The sequence below is a fragment of the Adiantum capillus-veneris genome, chromosome 5 (genome assembly GCF_014529385.1).
Source record: "Adiantum capillus-veneris isolate H3 chromosome 5, ASM1452938v2, whole genome shotgun sequence".
NCBI lineage: Eukaryota > Viridiplantae > Streptophyta > Polypodiopsida > Polypodiales > Pteridaceae > Adiantum > Adiantum capillus-veneris.
The window spans coordinates 153790044-153812326 of NC_140935.1; the positions used below are offsets into that span (position 1 = coordinate 153790044).

At 46.8% G+C, this 22283-nt stretch overlaps 1 protein-coding gene across 3 annotated transcripts in view; it reads left to right on the forward strand.

The window, feature by feature from the left end:
* The window catches only part of LOC147458329 (Low-density receptor-like protein), a 97158-nt gene extending 91074 nt beyond the window's left edge, over window positions 1-6084 (forward strand). For all 3 annotated transcript variants that reach the window (XM_086512990.1, XM_086512991.1, XM_086512992.1), the window contains one exon: window positions 5686-6084. In XM_086512990.1, the coding sequence (XP_086369116.1) occupies window positions 5686-5708 (23 nt within the window). In that variant the 3' untranslated portion in view covers window positions 5709-6084. The remainder of the gene's footprint in view (window positions 1-5685) is intronic.
* Window positions 6085-22283: the final 16199 nt, after the last annotated feature.

The window sequence follows — 22283 nt, forward strand, 5'->3', positions numbered from 1 at the left end:
ATTCACACGGGAGACGGATTCTGTATACATGGACGGAATCTATAGACGCCTATGCACTGAGGACCCGAGGCGAGACCTCTGGAGGAGCTAACTACTATACTAACACAAACATTACATGAGGCAGCAGCAGAAGCATACCGACACACCAAGCCTGAGCAGAGCCGCCGATCAGGGAGCATGCCTCAGAACAATTGGTACGATGAGGAGTGCCGCCAGACTAGAGCCAGACTTCAGAAGGAGGTGCTGTTGGGGGGCGTCACTCACAGACAGTCATAGATTGACTTCCGACGCCTAGTGCGGCGGAAGAAGAGGGCTTTTTTGGCTCGACTCGAGCAGGATCTATATCAGCTATTCTTGAGTCAGGACTCGTGTGAGGCGTGGCGGCTTTTTCATGAGCAGTCCCCCCCCCCCCCGCTATTTCCTCCGCAAAGACCTGGGGTCAGTACGCATCATCTTTGTACACAGTACTTGGACAGCCGCCCCTCCCCGACCCCCCTGATCCATGCCCACACGCATGTGTCCTTTTCACCGCTGAGATGGTGAAGAAAGCTATTGATAGGATGAAGACTGGGAGAGCATATGATCATGACGGCCTAGTCGCTGAGCATTTCATGCATGCCAAAGACCTACTAGCAGAGCTTCTAGCAGTTATGTTTAACCGTGCCATGTGTGAGGGCCTACCGGACACTTGGAGCCTATCTACGATCGTACCTATCTTCAAATCAGGAGACCCCATGGAGCCTGGGAATTATCGCACTATTATGATTGGGCACACACTGGCACGATTGTATGCATCCATTCTTGAGCAACAGCTGAGTAGATGGGCAGAGAGGGAGGGAATACGTGCAACTGGGCAGGCAGGATTCAGGAGAGGCTTCTCTACTCTTGACCATATCCTGACACTCAGGGCCATCATCGAGGAAGGTAGATCTCATGGGAGACGGATCTATTGTAGCTTTGTGGACTTCCGCAAAGCTTTCGACACAGTACCCAGAGCTAGACTGATGCGCAGACTACAGGAAATGGGGGTACCCACAGAACTCATTTGGGGGACCATGGCATTGTACAGATCAGTAGTAGGGCATATACGCACCCCGGAGGGACTTTCTACACCGGTTCACTCCACTATTGGGGTGAAGCAGGGCTGCCCTCTCTCCCCTACTCTTTTCGGTATGTATGTGGATGAGATTTCTGACTACATTGACACCGATGGAGATAAAGGTGCTCAGTTGGCAGGAATATGGATTCCACTTTTGTTATATGCTGATGACATAGTGTTGATCTCCGAATCCCCAGAGGGAATGCAACGTCAATTGGATGCTTTGCATACGTTTGCCCACGAAAGTGGTTTGTCTGTCAACCTGGGTAAAACCAAGGTTATGGTGTTTAATACCACCCCACAGTGGATCAGGAGGTCAGCACCTACATTCACATACGGCCAGGAGACTGAGGAGTACACAGACGCTTACACTTACCTTGGAGTGGTTTTTAGCGGACCTGCATTCTCACTCAGAAGAGCAGCTGAGACCAGACTTACTAGAGCCCACGCAGCATTGGGTAGATTGGAAAGGATGTGTTCGCAGGTTCAGTTTCAGGAGCCCCGGACGAAGCTCCGGCTCTCTGACACCTTGGTGGCTTCAGCATTGCTTTATGGAACCGAGATATGGGGACCTTCACTGGACCACCACGGGAGGCCGGGTCGCACAGACGGTTGGGGGAACATGGAGAAACCTCTCGTTTCTATGATCTCGCGGCTCATTAGAGCCAAGGCATCAGTACCGCGAGCCATTATCCGAGCAGAGCTAGCGGCCCCCCCACTAGTGGTGGAGGCGCTCACCAGATCAGTCTCCTTCATAAACCGCACATGGGAACTTCCTAGAAACAGATATGCTCGCATAGCACTTGAATCCTCTCGACAGTTAGCCATATAAGGAGATACAACATGCTGGTATGGGGAGATGACATCATGGTTTCAGGCACATGGGTTCAACATCGACAGGCTGCCACCATTCCATTACTCATTGGATGCACCATCTCTCACTCTTACACAGTCAGAGATCACCAAGCTAGACTTGACCCAACTAGACACCAGGAGGACATGGATACAACCAGCACAGGAATTGGGCACGAAGATGGCTTTCTACAGAGACCACCTTCTCCAGCTTACGGAAGATGGTTTTGTGACGAGACCCAAATACATGGATACCCACTTGTCTCATGGGATATGATGTGCTATTGGCCAATTACGCACATCCTCTCACCAGTTGCGGATTGAAACTGGGAGATACAGCGGAGTACCAACAGAAGACAGGACTTGCCCCTTGTGTAACATGGAACTCGAGACCGAGCTACACTATACATGCCACTGCCCCGTCTACTACGAGATACGAGGCCGATTCCACTGCTTGTTCAGAGAGGGTTTTGGACCACTCTCAAGAGTCATGGGATACGAAGATCAGAGATGTCTGGGTTTGTTCTTGCTCGAGCTGCGCAGACACAGAGATAGCCGGATGAATGGAGAGGCTAGCCAGTCTCAAAGACGGATCACAGACTTTTTCAGAGTATCAGACGGATCATCAGAGTGTCTACTTTTTCAGAGTAGACACGGGACAGCCGCAACAACCACTCCCACAGCAAAGCTCCCCCTCGTCTCACACCAGAGGCACACTGATTGACCGAGCGATTGAATTGGGGAAATCCAGGCCAGAGTTACCGGGGAACGCCCCCGTTCCGGCGTTCCGGGGGGCAGTTCCCTTCCCGAACGTTCCGAAACGTCCCGGAACGTCTGACGTTCCGGGTGGCCAGTGCAAACCGGAACGGCCGCCTCGGAACGTTCCAGAACGCCTCGGAACGTTCCAGAATGCCCCTGGAAAGGCCAACGGCTACAAACAAATTTGGCAAAAAATCGAAAAAGTTGAAGTAAATGTTTGGGCTTCTTTTTGAGGTGTGCAAGGCCTCAAGGACTCATAAAATGCACCCCCCTCCCCCTTTCTCTCCACAAGCTAATCCTTAAGGCTCAAGCTCTCTCCCTCTCACACTCTCAAGATCAGACCCTCTCAAGACTCACTCTCTCAAGGCTCAAGGCTTCAAGCCTTCAAGCTCTCTTCCTCTCCCTCCCACTCTCTCAAATCTCTCCCTCTCCCTCTCACTCTCTCAAATCTCTCCCTCTCACTCTCTCTCTCTCTCTCTCTCTCATTCATCATCTAGTCATAGCAAGGTTGAATGGTCTTCAAAACGAGTTTTTTGTGAGTATTAGAGTCAAAGCACTCTAATACTCCTTGTATTTAAACACAAGGAGCTAAAAAGTGCACTATTTGGGTGCTTCTTATACCTCCCGTTCCGTGCCGTTCCCGTTCCAGACCCCTAGCCGTTCCCCCGTTCTGCGGGGATCCCGTCGCCGTTCTCGTTCCGCGTTCCGGGTAATCCGTGATCCGTCTGAACTACACAGCATCGACGGAGGCTACGACAGAAAATTCGGAGCACGCTGGCCAGGCATGCACGACGCCCGGTCAGACTACTAACCATGGAGGAAATTGATGAGATTCGCCAACGACCGATGATAGATCTCTTGTGATTCAGCTATCCCAACAAGCCGCCCATTTTTTGCTTAGTTTGTTGCTTGGCTCACATCAACCAACTTAGGACCCCATCGTATATATCTTTGTTTTTGTACTGTTGTTAGGCTATTTTGTTACTTTGACTTTGTATCAGATCCACCACTTTGTAACTTTCGGGTCTCATAGGTCATTATGGCCTTTTGAAGACGTTAATATAACATTTCATTTCATTTCATTTCATTTCTCTATATATATATTCAAGTTCAATGATTTTGCAGTTTCTGTTCGTGTGCTGCTATCAACTTCTCGCTTGGTGTCCAAGCTTGTAACAACCTTTGGGACGTCGGTTATTTAAGGCATTGACTTTTTGAAAGCTTTTGGCGACCAATTATGAAAGCTATTGAGTTTCGTGCAATTTGCAGTGCTTTTAGCACTTGGAAAGCTGTTAGTGAGCAGTTGCTCTTAGAGACCACATGCCTATAAATATGTAGCTTAGGGCGGCGCCAGAGGATTCTCAGAGTTGGCAAGTGGGCTTACACCGACAATTGTAACTCAACTCTCAGATAATAAAAAAAGTACCGCAAGGGGTTAAAAGGATGCTCCACTAGTAAGTACATTTCCTAGTTCTTTGTCCAAGGGCATTCTATTGGTATTAGGTACCAATTCGACAATAAGGTTAGATTTGACAAGCATTGCAATTATAAGGAACCATCTGGACATGGTAAACCCATCCACTATAGCGGATGATCATAACTCTCTTAAATCCTTATGTAGTATCATGCCCCCTTAAAAAGTGTATATGGAGTTCCAAAGAATGCATACAAAGTTCAGGCTGTTAAGCTACTTAAATTTTTAGAGTTTGTGTATCAGCTGTGCGAATAGAGCTTTCTCAAGCTCAAGAACAACTAAAACAACACAAGGAAAAAGAAGCTTCATCAGTAGAACTAGACAGACCCTCTATGATCAAAGGATCAATGTTGGTTGATAAAGTCCTGCTTTATTGAACGCCTACAAGGCCAGATTGAAGCCTAATCAAAAGAATGTTGACCTATCCACATCGTGAAGTAGAACGACAAAGGTTGGAAATGTGTGAAAAGTTAATTGAGACTGCACAAGTCTTGATTGAACCTGCACCATCCATCCCGCCTCCTGAAACAAAACAACAAAAGGTTGAACCTAAGACCCTAGGGAGAAGGCTTTCGAAACTTCTCCTCTGACCAACCTCAGGTTGTTTTTAATGTTTGTCCTAAAGATATTGGTTTGAGCGTGCTTGTCTCTGTCAGTTTAAGTAATTATGGCAAGTCTTGACCTGTCAAGTTGTTTTGTCGTTTTTCCCTACATAAGGCCTTAGGGGACTACTTGCACTCTTGGGAGCAATTGTAGACCATAGGATTAGGCTTGTCGATTAGTGCCACATGACAAAGCTAATAAGGGCAAGCATTTTTCTTTCCCGATTTTGATGAAATGTTTAAGAAGGGCATTAGCTCGTGGCACACACTTGTCACTCGCTCATTGATTCATGTTAAGTTACAAGGCCAGTGTTAGTTATCACCTTTTTGGTTCTGAGTTATGACCAATTGATATTGTGCTAATACTTTCTATATTTTGTGGTGCGTATGCCCTATCAAATACCTCATTTTTGTGCTAATTTTTCCGATTTGATGCTTCTTTTAGTGCTAGGTTCCATTATGTCCGAGTCTGCCCTTGATCTCCGGAGTCTTGACAGAAACTCAGTACGCTGGACTTTGTGTTAATATAAGCTCAAGTGTGTGTGCGTGTGTGCTGTGTTAGTGTTTGGGAGTACCTAGTTCTACACCCACTATTGGGCACTGATGACGTTAGTGGGGATGTCATGGTATTTAGTCAATACTATGCATGATGAAGCTGATGGTTATATTGTCTTATGGGTGACTACCTTGGGTCTATACCTTGCACTTTCCTTTAAGGGTGAATCTGGGCTGATCTTGGATTCATCTAGGTATATATATTATATAATTAGTCTTTGTCTCTGTATGTCAAGTATTATCATTACATTTTATTTCGTCTTTGAAGTTTTATGTGGTAACAAATATATGTGTAGTTTTTGTTCCGCTATAACTAGCTGAACTCTATATTGGATCTGAACCAGGTTCTGAGGTCGTGAACGATTGAATTGTCAACATCAGATATCATGAGTTTGCCATCCAATTCAGCCTGACGAGCTCATTATCACAAAAATATACCACTAGCTGATGGCTCTTCAGTGCAGAGACATGTAAGGAAGGAAATAATTCTGGTAAGAGTGTCACGTGGTACTGCATCTTTGTGGACCCAGCTGGTGGTTTTCTGCTGGAGGTGAAGTTACTAGGCTTCAAAGCACCTATTTTGCTCCAGATAATACACGCACCAGTTTAATTTATCGAAGAGTGCTCTGACAGAGTTGAGCCTTTCTAAGGTCTTTATTTATGACACTTGTAGTTGGCAGACAATTATTTGGGTGATTATAAAGCTGAAGGTGTCCAAAGTTTTATTTGGGTTGTGTCTGAAAGTCCTGTTATTGCTCTCTCTCTCTCTCCCACCCCCCCCCCCCCCCTCCCCCCCGCCGCTCATAAATCTCTTTCCCTCTTCTCTCTTTGGATGTAGTATTCCCTATTACGAAGGACCTGTTGTGGCCATTCCATGAACCTTTTCAGTTAACCAAATTGGGGTTGAATTTAACTAACCCTATCACATTTGGAAATGATAATGATTACCCATGATATTGTATGGATGCACCTGCAAAGTCAACCATGCAAGAGATCACCTAAATAAATTTAGATATAACAGAATGGTGACTCTTTCTTTTTTTCTTTTTTTTTTTCAAATTGAGAGGCTAGTCATTTTACAAAATTGGTGATGTAGCAGCCTGCCCAACGGCTGAATGACGACATGGCAGCCCAGTACAGGATGGATAAACTGTATGGAGCTGTGCTGACATGATAGCCCTCTGTCTGGACACAGTGATTATGTGGCAGCAGCGTACGGACGCTGAAGAACTGAAGTCAGCAGTGTAGAGCGCATCAGGTCAGTTCCGCAACACGATTGAGTGGAAATCAATAAGGAAGAGGAAGTAGATGAGGAAGCACACAGGTGGAAATCACACACAAGAGGAACATGCCTCTGTAGGCCTGGATTGTGACAACAGAAAGGAAAGCAGAGGTCAATAATCTTTGGACCACTTTTTGGAGTATTCAAAGGATCCCAGATATGCCAAGCATATGCAACAGAAGGTCAGGAAGATGGTGTTCAAGAAGTTGAAATACTCAAGGCACTCCATAATTCTTAGATTAAAGTTTGGCTTTAAAGACCTCTCGTTTCTAATGAAGCTTTCTTCTAAAGAAGCTTGGAACTGGAGAGGCAAGCTATCTCAAAAATTTGCTGCAGCAATCGAGGGCTCCATAAAACTGCTCTGGGGTAATGGGTGGTTTAATTAATATTATGAATTAGCAGGAGGAGATACTTTTGGCATGAACCCAGATGGGTATGGTGCTTTGGGAGCAACTGTTCTAGGTTATAGACAAGGAACATCCTGAAATCTTCATTTTTGAAAGGGAATGCTTTGCAATGGTGGTCTACACTTTTGCTAGAGGGACTGTTCCTTCGGGATTCAGTTGGAGGTCGAGCAGTTGTTTGCCTTCTTATGGCTTACAGAGGCTTTTGAAGCAGATATCTTGACAGCTTGGAATCAGTTTGAAGAAGAAGTTAACATCATTTAGTTACAATTTGAAATTTTGGGATGCCTTTTTGCCAGTTGCTTCTTTCAGATTGGTTACTTCTGAGGAAATGGGAGCATAGTTTGGTACCCAATTCTACACCCACTATTGGGCAATGACGACGTTAGTGGGGATGTTGTAGTACAATACTATTCATGATGGAGCTGATGCTTATATTGCCTTGTGGATAACTACCACGAGTTTATATTTTGCACTTTTTTTGAAAGGTGATTCATGGCTTATCCTGTACTCATCTAGGTGTATATAAATATTATTGTGGATATTTCCAAGGAATTTAAGATTTTTTTTTCCCCCAAGAAGAAGATCCTTCCATTAGTTAATAAAAACTGCCCATAGGGCTACAAACCACCTCTACTAGAGAGGGCTACAGAAAAAGCATGGGGAGACTCCCAGTGAGTGAACAAAATATGTACAATGGGGATAAATCACAAATTGGGAGGAGGAAAGAGCCACACAACTGGCCGGTAGTGCCATCTAGGCACACCCTTGACCATGGTGAAGAAAGGCCCTGGGTGCCATAGTCGCAAAAAAGCCTCTCTGCGATCCCGCATACAGCCGGAGCTGCCCATAAGTCGCTCGAACTGATCCCTGAGAGTATGAATCAACTCCAACCAAAAGTCACGAACAGTCATACCGGTGGGACAAGGTGAGCCTCGAAGATGCGGAAGTAATGGGCCTGCCAAATGAACTAGAGAGTCAGGCCACAGACGAGCTTCCAACACACCTCTCTCTCACTGCACCACTCCTCGGGGGTAAGCTCTGTGGCAAGACTGAAGTGTAGGTCGACCCCCTTGGATCACTATCATCGTGCTGGTGGAGGCTAGCTCAAAATGGAGCATAGGACCCGTGAGAATGGACCAGGCAGCAACACCCCAAGTGTATTGTCGCGCTGTGGAAAGAGCTGGTATGAGTCGAAGAACGTGAAGCCAAACCTGTTGTGCCATGGGGCAGTCCCATAGACAATGACGCTGACTCTCCAAAGGATGGTCACAAGCTGCACAGGTTGCCGAAAAGCCATTATGTACTAGCCAACTCCCCACTGCTGTAGCTCTGTGTGCAACTAGCCACTGGAACAAAGTGACTTGCCTCGGTTGTTTGGAGTCCCACAACCGCTCCCAAGAGCGTGACAAGAACTCGGTTGTGAGACCCTCCTCCTACCAATGAAGTGCTGCAGTAGGACGAGCCTCTCTACGTGCTGCTAGTGTGTGTCGCCCCAGTCAAACCGTGTACTGAAAGAAGGGGATCCCAAGGTGATCGGCTGGAGAGAAGGGGTCTCTCCAAAACCACTCTCCAAGGTCCCACTGCACTCGTGCCAGAAGGAAGCTCTCCCAAGCCCAAAGCCGCTAGTGGCCTGCTGGGTCAGGATCTGTGACACAAGACCTTCACAGATGCCCACTACTCATATCCTCTGAAAACATCACTCTGCAACGTGTGGAGCCTCTACTGAGACTCTGTGTAGGCGACCCTCCCCTTGGATCTCAAAGAACATGGGGGGTACGGACTCCGAACAAGTACAAACTGCGATGAGGACCTCTAGTAGCGTGAAGGCCCCCATCCATCTGGGAGCGGCTATACTGCATCTAGAGGGGTAAGCCACTCAGGTGGTAAAGCCTCTGCAATGTCCTAGCGCATGCTCTGCACCCTTCTCATGCCTCGCAGCTGGATGCTACGTGCCTCCGCTGGCAAACCTGAAAACTGAAGCCAATCACCATGAGTGCGGGTTGGACCCTCTGCCATGGGACCCCAAGAAACATGAGGCCTACTATCAACCAGGTGGCCTCTCTGAGTGCTAACCATGGGGTTCCAAACAAGAGGCTGTCTCAAGTGCTCCTCCGTGCAAGTGGGCTAGTGTTGCTCCACGCCACTTCTCAACTGCTCCCAAGCACGAAGCATGCTCGCAGCAAACTGATTCTCCCACCTCCTACTCAGACCAACTCTGCGCATCTCTGTAAAGATCCACCTGATGGAAGGCCTCCAAGGGCCTCCTGCATGAGGGACACGAGCTCGAAGCCGGTGAAGCAATAACTCCTTCGAGGGCTCCTTCCTTGGAAGCAGTCCTCTGATAACAAACATCCCAAAAAGGGCTCTGCTTTGCTGTGTTGGGTCTATGATCCCTAAGCCCCCCCTGAGAACATGGTAAGGTGATGACTTGCCAAGCTACTTTGGCCCGGTCTAATTGGGTGTTGCGCCCTGACCAAAGAAAGTTCCTGATCAGCCTCGAGAAAATCCAGCAAGACATGATGTACCACATAGTCGTCAATAGCACTTGGCTAGCCACGACAACTCTGCCTACCAAAGAGAGCCATGCCAAACTCCAATGCAGCAACTTCCTCGTAATGGACAGGAGGAGGGGAGTCGTTTGCTGCTTAGGGGACAAGTCTAGGCCAACCTAACAACCCAAGTAACGAACTACAGTCCCTAGGGGAATTCATCTAAAACCCTCACTTGGCAACCAATCAGACGTAGGAGCACTGCAATCGAGAAAGCTACTAGTAGTCTTCCTCCAGTCGATCAGTGCCGTTGATGAACGTAGCACAACAAAACACCTCAAGAGCCTGCTCACACCTGTGCAGATTGGCCTCCCTGGCCCTCCAAGTACAAGGCTGAGTCGTCGGCAAACTCAGCGTCAAGAAGTTCATTTGTCCTAATAGGGAGCTCAAGACCTCGCAAGCCAACCTACTGAGAGGTCAAAAATATGCTCATTGCCTCAGCATAGAACAGAAAGAGGAAGGGGCTAGAGGGTAACCTTGTCTGACGGAACGCGTGAGCAAGAAGTGTTCCCCTCTTCCCCCTGCCAAGATTACCTGACTGTGCACACACTTGTAGAGAGCTAACACGTCTCTGATTCAAGCATTTGAGAAACCATCCTGCGTAGACTGCCCTCCAGGAAGTTCAAGTCAACTCTGTCATAGGCCTTCTCAAAATCGAGGAGTATCACCAGATCGTCTCCTCGGAAACGCGCGAGGACGAATGCCTCTCAAAAAGTGAAGATGTTGTCAAGGATACAACGCTCCTTGACAAAACTTGTCTGGGTCCCATTTAAAAGGCTCTCTAGTAGTCGCTGAATCCTCAAGCTCAAAGCCTTTGCTAGATTTTTGTAGGATGAGCTGAGGATGGTGATGGGTCGCCACTATCGAATCTCATCCAAGAAGCCTCCCTCCTTGGGAATCAAGTAGATCATGCCCTCACTCATGCTGTCAGGTATCTCGCAAGTGTGCAAAACGTACTAAATGCGCTGCAAAGATCTGAACCAAGCAAGTCCCAGTACTCCAAGAAAAAGCTGGGAGTCAAACCATCCTCCCTTGGACAACTACCTCGGGGGAGTGCTTTGAGGGCCTCATGGAGTCCCTCTAGTTGGAGAGGAAGCTCAAGTCTCTGTCACATCTCCTCAGTAACAAGGCAAGGCATTTGTGCCCAAACCTGCTCTCTCCATATATCTTGACGCTTTGACTAAGGCTCATATGACAACAGATCACGGTAAAAGTCAGTAGCAACTGCACGCCTATCCTCGGGCTCTGAAGCAACTGACCCGTCGAGTCTCCTCAATTGACTAACATTGGTGTGCGCATGGCGTGGCCCCACCGTCTCAAAAAACTCCAAAGTAACTCTGTCACCCACCTGGGTCCACTGAGATGCTTGCCGATGGAAGGCAAACTCATGATGCCGCTCCTCAATGCTAGCCAAGTTCTGTCTAGCCTGCTGTATTTGCTCCTCCAACCAAGGACTGCCTGGATGTTGCTCCTGCATCCTCTGCAAGGAAACAATGTCCCGTCGGAGACGCTCCTCCTCCTCCCTGGCTGCAGCCAAACGAGCTGCAGACTCCTGGAGGAAGAAGCGACCAAGCTCAGCCAGTCCAGAGGCCACTCTGCCAGCAGGGCTGTCTTGTGTGTCCAAACTCTCTGTCCAAAGTCCCTCCACTCGCTCTCTAAGCTCTGGATCCAGCAAGATCCTCTCAGGGATGCATAGCATCGCACCCTCCCCCCTCCTCTATCTGTCTGTCACAGTGAGAATCATTGGTGCATGGTCGGAAAAGGTAGTCCCTACCAGGATGCAAATCGAGCCCCCCATGTCACATATGTGGTCACTGGCGTAGAAGCGATCTATCCGAGATAGATTTACTCCTCCTACTTTGCGGTCAGAGTGAGAGAAGACAATCTGTGTGGGGGCCTCACAAAGCCTGAGTGCTACCAAACATCAAATTCCCTCAAAATCATACAGACTCTCCCAAGCTGCCAACTCAGCCCCGTGCACAGTGGCATGGCCACCTCCAATCCTGTAAGAGGGGTCCTCCAACATGTTGAAGTCTGCCCCAACACACCACTGCTTTGCATGCGGCAAAGACTTTATAATATGAGACCAAAACTCTGCTCGTGCACTTGCCACATTGGGCGCATATATGTTCAGGAAACCCATGAGGCAACCCTGAACGTGCATAGTAATCCACTGAGCCCTGCATGGCACAATAGTACCTCTGTTCATAATGGCTTGCTTCCATGAGTCCGCAATAGTCATACATACCCCTCCCAGGATATCTCCAGGTCCAAATGAAACTGATCAAAATGTCTCATAGCGACCATGCAAAATCTGACCACATCGTCTAGTGGGGCTCTCACAGAGATGATGCTCGTGTAATATAAGAATGTCAATCTCACCACCCACAAGGCATCACTGAAGCTCCTTACGCAACCGCCCCTCTGACGGTGAAACTGGGGCCCTCCTAATCCTGCACATTCCATGAGACAATCCTCATGGAGTCAGTGAGAAAAGACCGATGCTGCAACAATAGCAAACCTGGCTATTTTTGAGACCGGCTTGGATGGGGGGTAATCCGCATCCGAGCGACCTCTAGACAAGTGCATCTGAAGTGACTGTCCCACCCGGACCCAAGCCGAGCGCACAGTCCGTAGGGCAACATCCTCTGTCCAAGAGTCCTCATGTACAAATACATAGCAAGGGAGGCTCTGAAGTGCACCACAATGTGCTTGCAACCTGCTGCATCCGGAGGCGTCACACTAAATGTAACCGGCCTGTTAAATCCAAAAAGGGCAGTAGACCTTGGACTTCAACTTTATTTGCTTTCACCCATTTAATTTGTCGCCCACTTTACCTGTACTTTCAAGACACAACAAAGGGGAAAGGGATACAGGTTGCTAGATTGCACCTGTATGAGAAGACCGACACTAGATTGGCCCCTAAATAGGCGCCCCTTTCGGCATTTCTTTATTCTTTAAAAGAGGGAATAAAAGCATGTAGTTCCCTACAAGCTGCCCCGCACAATCTGGGCTGAATTTCACCTGTTCTTGCCCGATTTCGGCAGCATAACTGTACCCCTTCCCCTTTGTTGTGTCGACCCTTCACAATCAGTATCCCCACGCATTAGATGACTTTCCCGACGCATACGGACACTTTGCAAAACCTGGCGAGAATCTGCAGCACGCTGAATTCTCTGTTTTCTGCCCCGAAAATGCGCTAGATCACTTGTATAGCGGTCCCCTCGCGTCCCCGAACCTGCTGGGGGTATTAGGGTCCGTTTAGGGCGGAAACCCTAAACCTGCAAAGATACACAGCAGGCTGTAATTCACTGTTTCGGGCTCCGTTTCGCGTGCCCGTCGCATCCGTAGCAAGTCCTCGAGCTCCCGCACCCGTAGGGCTACTTGCCCTTTGAATCGGACGGGATTTCGCACGTGAAACCTCTCCGAATTCACCTGTACCTGCGGGGGATTAGCCGCTAGCTAATCTAGTACCTGTGCAAGAGGCTCTTGCCTCGGCAATCGCGCATGAACCCACATAACTGTACATTGGTCAAATGAAAAGCCCACTAGAGGGGCATAACATACTGCTCATAGGGGAGAGAGAGAGAGCAGTGCGTAGCGTGCAGGGCATCATTCCTGGTAGCGCACTGTACATAAAAGGGAAAGGAAGCACTCCATAGCTCTTAACATGTGACAAAGCTGCAAATGAGTCTCCTCTCATTTTAGGTGCCCCCTCTAGCAGAATGCTCACGGAGTGCCACATGGCACACTTTCTGACTTTGGGCATTCCCGGCTAAAAATATCTCAACTGGTGCATTAGTTGACTTTGCTGCAGAGCAATAAAATGTTCCTCTTGTCATTCTAGAGCTAATGACGCGAACACATTTTCAGGTCCAAAATAGCAGTTCCCTAAATTGTAGGAGATGCTGCCATTGTATCTTTCTAGGTCATCTGACCCTCTTTGTACATTGCAGCCACACCAAGAACTGAAATGTAGCCTATGTAGCAAAGGACCCCACTTTGGCTAATCAATGACCCCACTTTGGCTAACCATAGTCCTTGTCCAACCTTAGTGCTCTCTTGCCCTCAGGCCTTGACTCCCTCTGAACAGTTCCACACTAGCTATGCAATGCAGGGCAGTTAGATTTCTAGAGGGGTGTTTCCAAAAAGTGAAAATAAATAAATAATAAGAAAGAAATCAACAAAAAGGATTGATAGTAGTCACATGCTGGTGACATACCCCCCTCTTGAAATCTCAAACGTCCTCGTTTGCATCTATGTCATACATGCTCACAATCAACACTTGGGTGTGCGCACACTTGTCAACACATGTACGACACATACATGCTCATTGTCAACCCTCGTGTATTTAACATGTCGTTGACACATGTATTGCCTGCGTGTGAACCTTGTCCCAATGACATAGTGGTACCTTCACACTCTGCCATTGCTTTGAGTCAATAACTTTCCAATGACAAAATGGTAGCTACGCATTTTGCCACTATCTTTTAGTACTCGTCTGATCTAGTAACACTTTCGAGCATACCCAAACCAACAGTTTAAGAATGCAGTTACACATGTACTGTTTAATAGAAGCAATTACTGTATTCTTGACAAACTGACAAGAAATACTCACTTCTATAGCACTAACCAAACTTTTGGACATTCCGTAAGAGCAATTGCCAAACTGACAATCTGTACAGCTCTACATTCATGTAACATGTACTTCATTTGAGCTCACTTTAAATAACATGTACATCATTTCTTTCAGAAGCCATTGTCACACTGACAATCCATGTAGCTCTGAAACTCAAGGGGTCAAGGTAGGTTGCAAAATCAAAGGCTTCAAGGTAAAGTGATAACATAGTTGGTGACTCTGCAAGTTCACCTTCTTCCATCCACTTAGCATCCATTGGTGGATAGTTTCTGAACTTCACCAAGTAACGCCTAGCAACCTTGCCTTTCACTTTTCTTTCTTTATGTGCCAAAATCTGTTCCGGGACCAAGATCTCGTCAAGTTCCTCAACTTCCGACTGATCTTCAGCTTGCATATCTTCAGGCACATTACCCACATAGGGTCTGAGAAGACTCACATGAAACGCATTGTGAATCTTCCAACTCTCAGGCAATTTCAGCCTATATGCAACATCACTGATTATGACGCATACTTGAAAAGGCCCATAGTAACGCATGCTGAGCTTTGGAAACAGTCTTTCCTTGCCCTTCATCTTCTTTAACCTTGCCTTTTCAAAGCGCAGAAGCACCCAATCACCAAGTGAAAATACCACTTCACGACGGTGACGATCAGCTGCTTTCTTTTGCTTTGCCTGAGTCTTTTCTAAGGCCACTTTGACCTTCTTGTACATTTCATCCATGTCTTGAACATACTTATCTGCTTCAAATATCTTGTCCTTTGTATGCAGTATGGGAGGAACTTTCTTGCCGCCTTCAACTATCTCAAAAGGTGCCTTGCCAATTGATGAATGCATTGTATTATTGTATGCATACTCCACTAATGGCAGATACTGCTCCCACTTTCCTTTATGCTCTGACACATAGCACTTCAGCAGATCTAGGACAATAGAATTTGCCTCTTGTGACTGCCCATTTGTTTGAGGATGAAATGACGAAGAGAATTTGGGGAGCGTTGTGCCCATATTCTCAAACAAGTCTCTTTAGAAAAAACTTGTCATGCGTGGATCACGGTCGCTAACAATCGATTGTGGCATGCCATGATAGTTGAAAATAATGCTCATAAACAAGCGTGCCATCTGATATGGCTTTATCTTCTTCCTGACAGGAATAAAATGAGCCTGCTTGCTGAATCTGCAAATGATGGTCCAAATACCATCATTTCCTGTCTGCGTTCTCGGAAGATCAAAGATAAAATCCATAGCAATACTTTCTCATGGTTTATCTGGAATAGACGTTGCAATAACCCTGGTGCCTTTTGCCTGTCAAACTTGACCTTGTGGCATATTATGTATTCTAGCACAAAGGCATCCACATCTCTTCTCAATGTAGGCCAGTAGAAGAATGTCTCAACCGCTTTACCTGTAGCATCGATACCACGATGCCCTGCATACGGTGGGACATGACTCTCTTCCATAACTTTGCGTCGCAATGGCTTTGTGACACAATCTACCATGCATCATCATAAAGCCATCTTTGAGAAGATAGTGTTCATGACGTTGTCCATCCATTAGTTGCTCGAAGACCCTTGCAAAATCTTCATCATTTGCATACTGTTCCCTCATATCATCAAGCTCATGATGATAAGGAATTGACACAACTGAAATTTGTGGCTTCCTTGACAAGGCATCAGCCATAACGTTTTTCTTGCCTTCCACATGCACAATCGGAAAATGGAACATGGACAAGATATTTGCCCATCGCATATGCTTCTCAGATAACTTTGCCTGTGTCAAGAAGTATCGCAAGGTCTGATGATCCGTTTGGACAACGAAATTTGCACCTAGCAGGTAGTGTTTCCAACTTAAGAGCGCATGAATCACGGCCTGCAGTTCTTTTTCATAGACTTGCATACTCTTTTCTGGCCCTTGCAAGATTCTACTCTCATAGGCTACTACCTTGCCATCTTGCATTAGCATTGCACCAATGCTACTACCGCAGGCGTCACACTGGACCACAAATGACTTCCTAAGTTCTGGCAACACAATGACTGGATCTGAAGTCATCTTTTCCTTTAAGAGATTAAAAGCTGAAATCTTTTTTTGTGCCATCTGAAGGTGACTGCCTTCGTTTGAAGAGCATGTAAAGGTGAAGCAATCTCAACAAAATTTCGGATAAACCTTCTGTAATAGGAGCATAGTCCCAAGAAGCTTCGGACATCGTGCACCGTCTTCAAATCTGGCCATGACTTGATCGCTTCAACTTTAGCAGGATCCATTCTGACACCATCCTTTGAGACAATGTGTCCCAGAAAGTGAATCTCTTCCAGAAAAAAATCACTTTTCTTTGCATTGATGAGCAACCTATGGCTGCGTAGCTCTTTGAACACAATGGCCAAGTGATGCCTATGCTCCTCTTCATTCTTTGAGTAGACTATCTTGTCGTCAAAGAATGTACCAACAAACTGCTGGTGTGGACGGAAAATTCTATCCATCATCCTATTGAACGTAGCAGGAGCATTTGTGAGACCAAAAGGCATCACTAAAAATTCGTAAAGGCCAAACGTCGTCCTAAAAGCAGTCTTATACACATCCTCTGATCTAATGCGGATCTGATGGTACCCACTCTTTAGATCTATCCTGCTAAACATAGCTGCTCCTTCTAATTTGTCCAGAATATCATCAATTCTAGGTATAGGGAACCTATTCTTGATGGTATTCTTGTTCAGTGCACGGTAGTCGATGCACATACGCCAAGAGCCATCCCTTTTCTGCACCAACAGCACGGGAGAACAGAATGGAGATGAACTGGGCTGAATCAGCCCCTTTTCTAACAGCTCCTGTACTTGGCTCATTATCTCTTTCTGCTGAGCCGCACTAACCCTGTACGGAGGCCTATTTGATGGGCTACTGCCTGGCACCAAATCTATCGCATGGTCCCGGGTCTCTCTGGCGTTAATTGAGACGGTAATGAATCGGAAAAACAGTCAGTATACTGTTGTAAAAACATTGACCTTTCTTTATCTAACACAGATAAATTTGATTCATCACAATCTGACACTTCACGTGCGAAAACCAAGTACGCAGAAAGATGCTTTTTCATTACAGAAGTAATAAGAGAAGCTGATACAGTGGGAATAGACTCCCGTTTAAGCTTTACATCCAGAATGTGAGTCTTTCCCCTGCTCTATCCATGATTCCCTGTACACGAAACAACCAAGGAATGCCTAGCAACACATCACATCCATCCAGTGGCATGATGTAAAATTCTTCAGCATCTACATAGGAATGGATATGTAGGCGCAACTTTCCGATGATGGGTGTCACAGCCTCTGTATGGCCAGGACATGCCAAACCTGCCTCTGCTGTATTCCCCATCTCTTCAGGTCTAATTCCCAACTTTGAAGCCAATTCTGGGGAAATGAAGTTGGCTTTGGCACCTGGATCAAAGAAGATAAGCACTGTTTGATCCCTGACCTTTCCCCATGCTCTGCAAAGCTCACTTGCATCTGAATTTGGCTTGTCGCCCACCATATCTGGCACTAGACCAGCCATGGACCTCTTTCCTTTCCTGTCCTTATCTTCAGAATCAGCTGGCCTTTTCTTTTGAGGACAATTCTGAGCAATGTGGCCAGGCTGCTCACAGATAAAGCATTTGTTCTCTGACCTTAGGACCTTCCTTTGCTCTTCCGATTTGCGAGGAAAAGGTCTTTTCCATTTCTTTGCTGGTCCCTTTGCTGGTTCAACCGTGGCTTTGCCTTTCCATGCTTTGGCTGGCTCCTGAGTCGCTCTAGGAACCTCATTGAGAACGTACTTCTTCGCTGAATTTTTCTTGGCTGATCCTTCCTTGACGCCAGTGTTGAATTCACAATCTTCTCCCTTGAGCAAACCATTGCCAGTGTTTGCTACCTCGATGAGCTGCGTCAAAGTAGTGACTTTGGTCTTCGTGCAGTACTTTCTCAATCCTTTGGGTAGGCCACAACAGTATTTTTCAATCTATTCTGTCAATGGCACAAACCTATAGGAAGTTACTTGAAGTAGAGCTTTCCAAAACTTTCGATTGAAGTCATCCAGATTCTTGCAAGTAGCAACATTAAGCTGGTGCCATTCTGTCATGACATCTGCTTCAAAGTCATCAAATAACCATGCTGATGCAAAAATCTGCTTGAAGTAAATCCATGTGGACGGAGCTTGCCCTTGAAGCAATAAAGTGTTCCACCATTGTCCCGCATTCCCTGTCAAGATGGTGGCTGTCTTGCGGACCTTTGAAGCCTCTGTAAAGTTTCCTCCTGCATAAGCCTTGTCAAACTGCTGGAGGAATGAGAGAGCCTTCTTCCTGTCATCAAACCCTGTGAAGGTCGTGAATGTCACACCTTTGCCACCTTCTTTGTACGGAGTTGGCTTCTCCAGCGGCGTTAAGTTGTCATATGGAAGTGACTGAAACATGGGAACACTGTTAGCGTTCATCTGTGTTCCTTGGCCGCTATTACCTGGAGATGCCATATTTGGCTGTTGATTTGTAATTCTAGCCATACTAAAATTTGCCTGTGACATCCCAAATTGGCCTTGAGTGCTTTGAAACCCTGGTTGCATGCCCATGCCACCATACATGGGGTTAGGCATCATCGTTTGAGCACCCCCAAACCTGTTCCTGACGTGTAAAACTGATTTCCAGATGCATGACCAACCATGCTCTGGAATACTGATCCACCTCCAAAATAGCCAGGGTGTACTGAAGGTGGTGGGAAGACTTGTTGCATAGCCTATAGGTTGCTTCCTTGCCCATTAGAACCAGCTATAGGCTGTTGAAAGGTGGTTGGCTGAACTGGTACAGCTTGAAAGACCGGCATTTTAGCCACCTGTTTTTGCGCCTTAGGCACAGGTTTTTGCATGGTCTCCATCAAGTGTACATGTGTTTTCATTGATTCTGCAGTATGAATCACCTGTGCTTGAGCCTTAACAGGCTTTTGAATATGATCCAATGACCCAACTTGCTGAGACAGAAGAGGAGGTTGCAGAAAGGCTAGAAACCTCGGGTTCTGCATTACTTGTGTGAACATAGTCACAGCAGTAACCAACTGGGTCCTGAATATATCGTCATCCGTCTGTGGTGGTCTTGAAGACTCACCCACTTAATGTGTCTGTTGACCCTGTGAATAGGAAACCTCTTCAGTCACATCATCTGGTCTGTCAGCCATAATTGCAATTCCCTGTGTCTGGTCTATGATCCCCTGTGTCTTCAAGCCCAAAGTGACCAAGGCTCACTTCTATGGGAAAAAGTGATTTAATTGCGGAGATGCAACCATGTAACCGGCCTGTTAAATCCAAAAAGGGCGGTAGACCTTGGACCTCAACTTTATTTGCTTTCACCCATTTAATTTGTCGCCCACTTTACCTGTACTTTCAAGACACAACAAAGGGGAAAGGGATACAGGTTGCTAGATTGCACTTGTATGAGAAGACCGACACCAGATTGGCCCCTAAATAGGCGTCCCTTTCGACATTCCTTTATTCTTTAAAAGAGGGAATAAAAGCATGTAGTTCCCTACAAGCTGCCCCGCACAATATGGGCTGAATTTCACCTGTTCTTGCCCGATTTCGGCAGCATAACTGTACTAGGACCCTTCACAGTCAGTATCCCCACGCATTAGATGACTTTCCCGACACATACAGACACTTTACAAAACCTGGCGAGAATCTGCAGCACGCTGAATTCTCTGTTTTCTGCCCCAAAAATGCGCCAGATCACCTGTACAGCGGTCCCCTCGCATCCCCGAACCTGCTGGGGGTATTAGGGTCCGTTTAGGGCGGAAACCCTAAACTTGCAAAGATACACAGCAGGCTGTAATTCACTGTTTCGGACTCCGTTTCGCGTGCCGGTCGCATCCGTAGCAAGTCCTCGAGCTCCCGTACCTGTAGGGCTACTTTCCCTTTGAATCGGACGGGATTTCGCACGTGAAACCTCTCCGAATTCACCTGTACCTGCGGGGGATTAGCCGCTAGCTAATCCAATACCTGTGCAAGAGGCTCTTGCCTCGGCAATCGCGCATGAACCCACATAACTGTACATTGGTCAAATGAAAAGCCCACTAGAGGGGCATAACATACTGCTCATAGGGGAGAGAGAGAGAGCAGTGCGTAGCGTGCAGGGCATCATTCTTGGCACCGCATTGTACATAAGAGGGAAAGGAAGCACTCCATAGCTCTTAACCTGTGACAAAGCTGCAAATGAGTCTCCTCTCATTTTAGGTGCCCCCTCTAGCAGAATGCTCACGGAGTGCCACATGGCACACTTTCTGACTTTGGGCATTCCCGGCTAAAAATATCTCAACTGGTGCATTATTTGACTTTGCAGCAGAGCAATAAAATGTTCCTCTTGTCATTCCAGAGCTAATGACGCAAACACATTTTCAGGTCCAAAATAGCAGTTCCCTAAATTTTAGGAGATGCTGCCATTGTATCTTTCTAGGTCACCTAACCCTCTTTGTACACTGCAGCCACACCAAGAACTGAAATGTAGCCTATGTAGCAAAGGACCCCACTTTGGCTAGTCAATGACCCCACTTTGGCTAACCATAGTCCTTGTCCAACCTTAGTGCTCTCTTGCCCTCAGGCCTGGACTCCCTCTGAACAGTTCCACACTAGCTATGCAATGCAGGGCAGTTAGATTTCTAGAGGGGTGTTTCCAAAAAGTGAAAATAAATAAATAATAAGAAAGAAATCAACAAAAAGGATTGATAGTAGTCACATGCTGGTGACATACGTCCCTCTTGAAATCTCAAACGTCCTTGTTTGCATCTATGTCATACATGCTCACAGTCAACACTCAGGTGTGCGCACACCTGTCAACACATGTAGGACACATACATGCTCATTGTCAACCCTCGTGTATTGAACACGTCATTGACACATGTATTGCCTGTGTGTGAACCCTCTCCCAATGACATAGTGGTAGCTTCGCACTCTGCCATTGCTTTGAGTCAATAACTTTCCAATGACAAAATGGTAGCTACGCATTTTGCCACTGTCTTTTAGTACACGTTGGATCCAGTAACACTTTCTAGCATACCCAAACCAACAGTTTAAGAATGCAGTTACACATGTACTGTTTAATAGAAGCAATTACTGTATTCTTGACAAACTGACAAGAAATACTCACTTCTATAGCACTAACCAAACTTTTGGACATTTCGTAAGAGCAATTGCCAAAATGACAATCTGTATAGCTCTAACATTCATGTAACATGTACTTCATTTGAGCTCACTTTAAATAACATGTACATCATTTCTTTCAGAAGCCATTGTCACACTGACAATCCATGTAGGGGGAGGGGGCCTTCTTAGGGGGCTCTTGTTGAAGGGGTTTAAAACGGTTCGTTGTCGGAACCCAATGTTGTCGAGCTGCTAGAGGTCGGCCACCAGGGGGACAGTGTGGTGAGCCCGTGCCTGTCAATGGCGGCCGGGCACTTGCTGCCAACCATCAGCTGGTTGATGGCTGGCCTTTGTTAAGGTACTAGCCTGTGTGTCCTAGGTACCTATCTGCTGAACATGTTCAGCCTTGGGAAGCTGCACATCAGGCCTTCGCTAAGTGGCCCATCTGTTTGCAAATGAAGCACTGCTTCAGGAGTCCCGAATACTCCACTCTCTGATGTAACCATCCCCCGCTCACCCTAGGTTGAAGGACCACCTTCGGGGGAGAGTGTCACAACCAGAACGCGAACTGAAGGCACACCAACAGCCTTGGCTGCAACTAAAGCTGCCGTGCGCGGGGTCTCCAAGACCGTCCCGATCTCAGAACCAATCGTGGAGAGAAGCGGTAAGCACTCCCGCCTCAGGCCAGGGAAGCATACCGAAATAGGCAAGTCTGTCTAAATCAAAAAGATTTACTATCCAGGGAATGATGGAATGTGCTTTGGATGGGTATGCAAACTTGGACACTTGGAAATTCAAAGGATTAGGAAAAAGAGAAGAAAAAGTCTCCTCACGAATCAGAAGAAAGGTGTTTGGTTGGCCAGAGGAAAGAATGGTCAAACAGGGAATTGTTTCTAGTGTGGTGTACTTGGGCACGAGGCTGCATTGTATCCAGCAAAA